Below are 9,336 nucleotides of genomic sequence, written 5' to 3'. Positions count from 1 at the left end.
TGTTTTTGTAATTAATTCAATTTGCAACTGTATTTAGTGTTATTGACTATGAATATTAATAAGATTCAACACCCCCTCTTCCGTGAAACTTGTTTCTAGTTCATTGATAATTGTATCATTAATCCTTTTACTTTAAGATAATAACTGAATCAGCTAATTACAGTGACATCGTAGGTTCTCAAAGTTGCACTTTTGTGGTCAATCCCATCCAAACATTTCCCATAAATATTGTATCAGTCTTCAAGGTCCTTCTTTCTGGGGGCACAAGATTAAGGCGCAATATATGTGAAGCAGGTACAAGTAAAACGTTTTTCTAGACAACAGAACCATCCCAGGGGAAAGAGCTGTGACTATTAAGCAGAATTATTCTATGTTACTGTTCAATAAAACCCCAAAAGACATTCGAGAGCTTCCTCATCACGTTTATTCCTCACCACACGCTGTTCACTATTTGAATTTTAAAGAACAAAAACTCTGAAGTCCTGTCTGCTGGGAGACATCTCATCCATCCACATACCAAAAGAATACAAGAATACAAATTATTTGAATATAGACAACTTAAAGTGGTAAATCGGTATTAGTAGGACAGATGTGTTGGGACTTCAACATGTGGTTGGATCAATGGGAGTTGGGCCTCCCTGGCAGCCTGCTGGAGTTTAATCACACTAGACCAGACGTTGAATCTCTCCTGTGACGAGTTATTGTCTATTGAGCAAAGGGGTAAAGAGTACTGAAAATTTGTACCCAAGTACAACTACTGTTACATTGCTTAAATTGTACTCAATTACAAGTAAAAGTACTAGTGTTAAAAAAATACTTGTGTGTATACTCAATGTATACAATTCAAATTCCAAGCACATTTCTCAGATGAACAATATATAAAAATTACAGGTGATTTTACGGTGGCCGACACATGCAAACGCGTTGCAAACAGCAAGACAAATCAGGTCTTAGGTCTCTCGACCTGTGGGATAGTGGATGGAGTGCATTAAAAAGCTTTAATTTCCAACCCTTTATTCTAAAACAGAACTGCAAATTCACATTGCAAAAATACTTCAGAAAATACAGGTTGCTCCTTGAACATAATAATTTATAAAAAAAATAAAGAAAAACACAAGTCAGAAAATGTAACAGAAACTTGTTTTAACTTGTTCTCTATACTACACTCACAAACTCTCACTCACAAACACCCTCCCATGTTCACTTGAAACTTATTCATTAAATTATTATTTGTTAAATTAAATTATCATTTAGTGCAAGTTAAGTAAATGTATACACCCCATCTAAGTACAGGTAAAAAACAACCCACACACAACACAACACACAAATATATTTGTCAACAATAACCGATATGGGACAAAGCACGAAATACAACACAACAGATTGAAAATGTAATGGTCCAAAAGAGGTGAGTAACGTTAAATAAAAACGTGTCTTAGGCCTGCTAACTGCTTTACTGTTGTTATTAGCGAGCTAACGCTAGCTTGATCAGCTGGGTGACGAGTAAACAGCAGCAGCGACCTGCTGGAGGCTCGTTACGTTCCTCACGTCAAAACGGGACAACGTGGTGCTTCAACAGTCCGTCTGTCCAATCAGAAGGGTCCGTCTTCTGCTATAAGGCCCTACCCTTTCCGTAAGGAGTTAATTTCATTGTGTTTTCCTATATTTGCCGCTGTGCTTTTCTATTTGCGTTGTGCGTTCCTATTTGCCGTTGTGTTTTGCACTTCAGGGCCACCGTAAGTATGAATAAAATCACACACTCGAAGATAAGTACCTAAAAAATCTACTTAATTACAGTAACGGGAGTATTTTTAATTTGTTACTTCCACCCCTGCTATTGAGTATGTTTACTGACCGCTGAGGACCCCTGGTGTGTGAGGCCACGTAGTGTGTAAAAGTCTGTATTGAATGTCTCAGTACTCCATGAAACACAAGAGATAAATAATTGGGATTGACGGGAGGGGTTGACCACAAAAGTGCAACTTTGAAACCCTACAAAGTGTATGTATTTTGCTGAGAATCACTTAAATTTGCTCCATAAACCGGCTTTCTCTTGTACTGCCATATAATGTTTTATGGTTCCCTTGGTCTCGCCCTGCGATTAACAGAGCTCGGCCACTAATGCTGTTAAATTCTGGGTGGTGTGGCTCAAATCCCGGATCTCCTTTAACAACTCGCCATGTTGGTCATTCTCTATGCTATATCACCCGATGATCACTTCATTACCTCCCCAGGTATCCTTGGATGTGGACTCGCAGGCGTTTTTATTGTGGGTTTAACCCGCTTTGGTCCTTTTGGAGAACACCCTTTGCAAAAATATTTTACAAAAGTTCTATAAGGTAGATAAAAGGTCGAAAATGTTATTATATCATGCTGTTCACATCCATACCATCCGAGGACGCCTTACTTGTTGACAGTGCTGTAGTGGTAAAATTAGAGGTGGGTAAACTCTGAATTTTGTGATCATACAGACCTCGACGCGATGCGAAGCAACGCAACACAAAGCGTCGCGACTCTGTAAGGCTGTCCTGGCTATATTGCATTATGTTATCAGTAAAAGTCATATACAATCAATGACAATGAATACATGTGTTAGTAGTTTGTAGTTTTAAGAAAAGTATGTCAACAGTAGTGACACAGTAGTGCCCAGAGGGCCTCCTTGTCCTCCATGTCAGGTCCTGCCTTGCACAGAGGAGCCATAAACCCCAGAACGCGCGTTCTGGGGTTTATGGCTCCTCTATGCTTCTCTCTCTATTGGACCTGGTGTTTCTCCTCTCCCTGTGCTCTCTGCATCATTGCCTGTCCTATCACTGCCTTAAAAAATATGTTGAATTTAAGAGTTAACCAGTTAAGCAGCCTGTCAATTACATTGACAACATGAGTTAAAGGAACACTCATGTACTACCTAGGTCATCATAAATAGCCTATACAGCATGTTTTTTTCACATTGAGAACTGACTTGTTTTCTAATCTACGCGTCACCAGGCGTCAGACCTTCTCGAAATATTCAAAATATTGTCTGACATGAAACCAGTCCGTGATGTAAGAAAGGTTGGGGACCACTGGGCTGATCCACAACGTGTGTTTACACGCCTCCTGGATCCTGATTGGTGTCGCTGCTGCAGCCGCAAGCCACTGACCACAGACCACAATACAGTGCAGATGAAAATGATTCAGACTACGTCGTTTATATGTTCAACAATAGGAAACGAAGTCTTAGCTAAATTGTTATCCCATTTACTTATTAAATTATCTTCTCATTTTGAATTCCCTCACGACTGACGGCACACAGCTCATGAGGTGAAGGGGTGCGGGTGTAGCCCACGGGTGGAGTCAGATCCAGATCATCCTCTTTAACTCCAGGTGGAGGAGTGAAACAGAAGCGCTGGAGGAGGGAAGTGAAGAACAGGAACAGCTCCATCCTGGCCAGACTTTCTCCAGGACACGCCCTGCTACCTGATAACGAGGAGTTACAGCAGGTTTTTAGGCATATTAAGAATTGGTATGAATCTTTAAGCACTAAAAAGAAACATCCCAACAAAGTTGTACCTGCAGAAAAGGGCATGAAGGCGTCTCTCTTGATGAATTTACCCTCCGTATCCAGGAAGTGGGAAGGGTTAAAAGAGTTTGGGCTCTCCCATTCACTCTCATCATAAAGGACAGAAGTAAGAAGAGGAAACACAGTGGTCCCCTGTAAACAGAAGAAATCAGCAGCATGCATTATTTGGGACCAAGTTGTGTATTTTACGTGGCGACTCACCGCTCTGATGAAGAAGCCCTGGAAAGTGACGTCTTGGCTGGTTTTGTGAGGCATGGAGAGGGGGATAATATTGGCCAGTCTCTGTGTCTCATGGATGACAGCATCAGTGTACGGCAGGTTCCTCCTGTCCTCTACTCGGACCTGACGGCTTCCCACCACCCTGCTCAACTCCTCCTGGACCTGGTCTGGATTTATATCGTATAGGTTCAATATGAGTCTGCCTCAAAGTTCAACTTCAACTAAACCATGGGACATATAAAAAACTGAACTTTTTAAAAGCTCATAGTTAAACATCAACTACTAGGTTAAGTCTTAGTTAGATCTTATCAGCATGCAGCAGGTCTAAACATATCACTTACCTTGAATTTGAGGATATTTGGCCATGAGCAACAGTCCCCATCTCAACGTACTTGATGTCGTATCAGAACCAGCCGCAAAGAGGTTGGCAACAGTCGACACCAGGTTCTCTATGTTGTAGTAAGAGTCTGTGATGCCTGAATCCTTATTCATGAATAGAGGGAATATAAAATCGATTGGAATTTTTGTTTTTATAAGGAGCCCCAACCATTTGTCACCTTCCAGCTATTGACCGTTGTTATTAGAGGATGTTTTTAATGAATTTATGAGTGATTAAAGAAACTTTGAAAAATGTTTTAAGAAATTGTGATTTTATGATTTTAATACCTCCAGCTTCTGTTTTTGTGTTAGAAACGATTCCACAAATCCTCTGCACATCTGAACATTCAAGGTTTCTTGTGAATGTCCTATCAGCTGTTTTATTTGTTTTTGGTTTTCAACAACATTCCTCTTGAGACGCATCCTGTTGCTCGCCCATTGAAATATCCACGGGTACATGTCGAGCAACTGTTGGAATTTAAAAGAGAATAACACATTCAGCAGGATATTTGTTATCTATATATATCATGTTAGTAGGGATTCCCATGAGTAATTATCATAACCGACAAGGTACTTCTCATAGTTTATTTAATGAAATACAAAGTGGTACCTGTATTGAAGGAGAACCTACAAGTTGCATGTTGTCATTTGCTCGGTCTACCATGAGTTTAAACTCTTTATCACTATATTCAAATCTGCTGCCATAGACAATTGAACAGATGATGTTGGAGACTGCATAGTTCATTGACTGGGCAGTACTGAAGGGTTGACCTATAAACAAAAAATGAATGATGAAAAACAAAACACCAATATGGAAGACTGAATGCAATAAAGGAGATGATGTCAAGAGTCGTGATGTAGGCAGGACCCAGACGCTGTTGTGAAAAACAACTTTAATAGTCAAAAATCTAAATGCCGGGGGGGGGACATTCAACAATGACGCGACAAGGCACAAGAGACACACAGGGCTTAAATACACTGGGAAGGTGCAGGTTATTAGACACAGGTGGAAACAATCATGACACGGCAGACAATCACAGGGGAAGACAGGACAAGGCAGGAAGTGAAGTTAACCCAGGAGCACCAGAGGCGGGAAACTACAAAATAAAACGAGACGTGAAGCCAAACCGTGACAGACGATTTACCTTCATGTCTTTCAAACACTTCGATCAGATAATGAATCTCCTCAATGATTTTATCCTCTGCTGCCTTTCTTCCCATCCCAAAGTCTCTCAGGTTGCTCAGAGCAAAACGCCTCATTTCTTTCCACGATTCCCCGTTGGCAAAAATGATTCCTTTTCCTAAAGTAAAATCAAGAACAAACATTTTTTGTGAAATATTATTTGAATATTTAAAATTGTGTTAAAATATCTTCAGAAAAATGGCAGCACGGCAAAACGAATTATTTTTTTCAGTGATCTTCACTTTACACAAAGAGCACAAGAAGAAAATGCAGCTATTCAGATCAAGAGAATAACGTTTTTTTCCTACTGTGTGGAACAAAGCATGTGTTCATCTTTCCTCCTGGGCCTCCTGCACCTGCGTCAAAAAGCCTGTTTGCATCTCTCAATCCATCGTCAGCCTGAATGACTCGAGGCTCCTAAAGGGGGCTGCCTCGTTATTCTTGCCACTAAAAGAGTGCCTAATATCCCCCCAGCAAGAGAATATTGTCCCAGCTGCATTCTTTACACACACACACCTCCAAGGCCAATCACAACAACTATACCCTGCAACAGTATCAACTCATTTTAAACTACATAACATTTGCATTACAGCGCATTTGAAACACCACCACCCGTATTAAAATCAACTATTATGTCTGTAGATTGCATCATAACATTAAATGCACTGTATGTGTCATCTGGATAAACCTATTCTGTGAGTGGTTATGACTCAAATCCGCAATATACTTACTCTGTGAATCGCTTAACATCAAGTCATTGCCAAATTGAGGGATTCGTCTCTCTCCAAACTCCACAGCATGGTTGACCAGTGCCTGCTTCACGGTCTTGTATCCTGCCAGAATCACCACTTTCTGGGGTCCAAGATGCACTGTGAACACGGATCCATATTTCTTGGAAAGCTATGACACACAAGAAGCAGTAATCATTGCAGCTTTAAAAAAGGATAGCGTATTTAAATCACCAGAACGGAATTCCAAACAAAGACAGAAAGCACTTATTCAACTCTGTATTTAAAATGATGGTTGAGCAGATATTACATGACATCCCGTGTTGTGTTAAAGCAATAACATGTATTACAAATTGCAAACAAGAATTCAAATATCATTTGATCATTACAACTTTGAAAAAAGTTAGTATTTAAATCCAAGAACATCACTCGGAATTCCAAACATGGACAAAGAAGATAGAAACACCTCATATGATCAGTTTCATGAACACTTATTCCAAATCTGCATTTAAAATGACTGTAGAGAAGATATTAAATGTCATACACTAATATCTTGTGTTAAAACAATAACATGTATTACAAATTGCAGTCATACAAATACCATTCGATTGAAACACACGTGTGCCACCCATCATTCAAATCTCGTATCATCTCGCTCACAAACACATTTCTCACATCAACAAGAGAGCGGTCCAGTCTCTTGAGATCCATCTGAAGCAAGTTACCAAGCAGGGGAAGAGGTTGAGGTCCAGGAGGCTCCCTCCTCTGGTCTTTGGAGCGGAAAAAATAGGAGACAAGAATGCACATGAGGACCAGCATCAGAGCTACTGTAACGTAGGACTGGAAAAGATCTTCCAACATCATGATATCGTAACGTTTGGAATGCAGTCCTCTCAAGAAATCTTTCAGCTGAACAGCTTTGTGAAAAGTACGCTGGCGGGATAAATATCTAATAGTCGCAGGCAGATCTTTCTCAATATGCGTTCTTGGTGTTACGTTATCAGTGAAACGTTATCAGTCACAGTCTGATTACTGTTCCAATTCTAAAGTCCGCATCTCGCCTAAAACGGTCATAATACCCGGATGTGACTCAACAACGACAGAGGAAAATAAACACAACGGTTTTTACGAGAATAAATATAAAATATTTACGTCGCGGAATGTAATTTTAGGACTTTTTCAGACGAGAAGTTAGTTGTTTAAGCAACATTTCTGCAGCCAGTTTGTCAACATTCAGCCTTGGTAATAATTTGCTCCGTGGATGCTGGAGAAGTGAGGTGCAGTTACCAGTGAGCCTCATCTCAGCCCGCAGAGAGGAGCCTGTAAATTGTAATAATAATAAATAAATATTTTCCACATATTAAGGATATTTCTCTGTAAGATATCTAATGTCTGGTCAGCTGCTTGCATATGCTTGTATGTGCTTGAAAATGTTTCTATTTATTTCATTGTTTGAAAATGTACATCTAACTGTAGCACCTTTGATGCATCAAAGATATGAAATACCATGTTAATCACTAATGATGTCACCTATCCTAAAGAATGTAGCTTTATTAATCCCTGCATCATAGATAATAAATACAATGACGTTAATCACTAATGATCATGTCATCTATCTTACGGTATGTAGCCTCATTGAGACACAGAAGAGATTCAAGTACATCACAAATGTAATTTATAGTTATGCTTGTGCAGTTAACTGTACGAGGACCACGACACTGATTATCGGCCTCTTGATGTTTGAGTAACAAGAAGACAAACGGTAGGTGTTGTCAGGATCTCCAATCCCCCCGAGTTGGTTGATGAGAAGAATCGCAGCACGTTGATCAATTAAAGTCAAAAAGTTAACATTTATTTAGAAGAGAAAAAGATTACTTGAGCAATTGTCCGCAGATATCTGGCTCTAACTATTGCTTGCAAGCAGAAGGTCAAACACACCAGCACGTATCTCAGCGCTCGGTGTAATGACGTCGAGCAGTAGAAACGCTGAGTTTTTATACACATGTGAAGAACATTCTCCGTGCCAGTTACGAGAAGCTACAAAGCAGGTTGAGATAAGAACCCAGGTGAAGCTGAGGGTAGCACACACACACACACACACACAAGATCCTCCTCAGTGGCCGGTGCAAATCATAATTAATTGACATAAAGTAAAAAATGTGGATCCGGAACTTTCGTACCGAATAAGATATGAACCAAGGCCATGAACAGGAGTCCTTTGTTTTAGAAGCTTCTAGGAGATCGAGTTAACCGGCCTCCCTTCTCAGGACACAGCTCTAAAGCATGTATCATGCTGCTCTTTACACATCAGGGTCAAATACAGGACACTTGACACACGGCTTTAGCACAAAACAATGTTATAATATATTTTACCAGTACATGCATCTCACAGTGTGTGTGTGGAATGTAGCCCTATGCAGTAAAATATTAACTGTTAAATTATTGTTACTGTATCCAACCTCCTCTTACTTTATAAAACCTTTATAAAGTTTATGCAGTTTGATGTAATACAAAATCCCTGAATTAAATATTCACCTGTGTTTCTTCAGTCCAATATGAATATAAATTATATATATACCTGTCAGTGTAATCCAAAGTTCAGCAGCACAACAAACTACAGTTGCTCCTCTTCATCGGCTTTAAAAAGATGTTTGACTGTATAACACGTCTGATCTGATCCATTGAGATATTTTGCCTAATTATTTTATTACTGAAATATATATATATATGTATATTTACGCTGGTGCTTCATTTTATATATACCATGTTTAATTGTAAATGAAAACGAAACAAAAGCTTGATAATAGTAAAAAACTTGTCAAGAACCGTATTAAAATGTATTTGCAAGACTAGCTGGCGTGGTCATGTGGTGACGTCATCAAGTGAGGTGCCTTTCCAATTGACCGTTCTCCGTCCTCCTGTACCCGAGTCAGGACTCCCGAGTCCGTCTCCCGAGTCTATTCTCGCGGAAATGCAAGTACGTTCTCGCCGTCTAAGGTATTAAGAAAGGGCCTGAGTCTTATGAACTCTCGTTTCTGCAGAGAAGCCCCGCCGCTTTAACAACAGCTGTGTGGAGCGCTTCATTAACTGTGAATGTGCAGGTCAGCCAATCACATTTGCAAAGTGGTTACGGTTCTTACATGTTTTGAAATAATGTATACTTTTAAATTCAAAGCTATTTTTTGAAAGAAAGAAATGAACCACACTCAAATAAATATTTATCCTTTATACCAATTCTTTTTTACTTTAAAGGGGGAGAGCATTTTGTT

General features: G+C 39.6%; 1 protein-coding gene across 2 annotated transcripts; it reads right to left on the bottom strand.

The window, feature by feature from the left end:
* Window positions 1-3,172: 3,172 nt before the first annotated feature.
* LOC120827645 (cytochrome P450 2K1-like) lies at window positions 3,173-7,092 on the bottom strand. Of its 2 annotated transcripts, XM_078083767.1 has the most exons (9): window positions 6,743-7,066; window positions 6,071-6,239; window positions 5,302-5,457; window positions 4,767-4,927; window positions 4,445-4,624; window positions 4,120-4,261; window positions 3,761-3,945; window positions 3,550-3,691; window positions 3,173-3,456 (listed from the first exon to the last, which is right to left on the bottom strand). In XM_078083767.1, the coding sequence occupies exons 1-9, from the start codon at window positions 6,929-6,931 to the stop codon at window positions 3,245-3,247; spliced, it is 1,536 nt and encodes a 511-aa protein (XP_077939893.1). In that variant the 5' UTR covers window positions 6,932-7,066; the 3' UTR covers window positions 3,173-3,244. The 2 variants fall into 2 exon arrangements, with proteins under 2 accessions (XP_077939893.1, XP_077939892.1); XM_078083766.1 differs by having other exon boundaries at window positions 3,550-3,945; window positions 6,743-7,092.
* Between the last annotated feature and the right edge of the window lie 2,244 nt (window positions 7,093-9,336).

The sequence above is a fragment of the Gasterosteus aculeatus genome, chromosome 11, assembly GCF_964276395.1.
Source record: "Gasterosteus aculeatus chromosome 11, fGasAcu3.hap1.1, whole genome shotgun sequence".
NCBI lineage: Eukaryota > Metazoa > Chordata > Actinopteri > Perciformes > Gasterosteidae > Gasterosteus > Gasterosteus aculeatus.
This window is presented reverse-complemented; position numbering and strand designations above follow the sequence as displayed.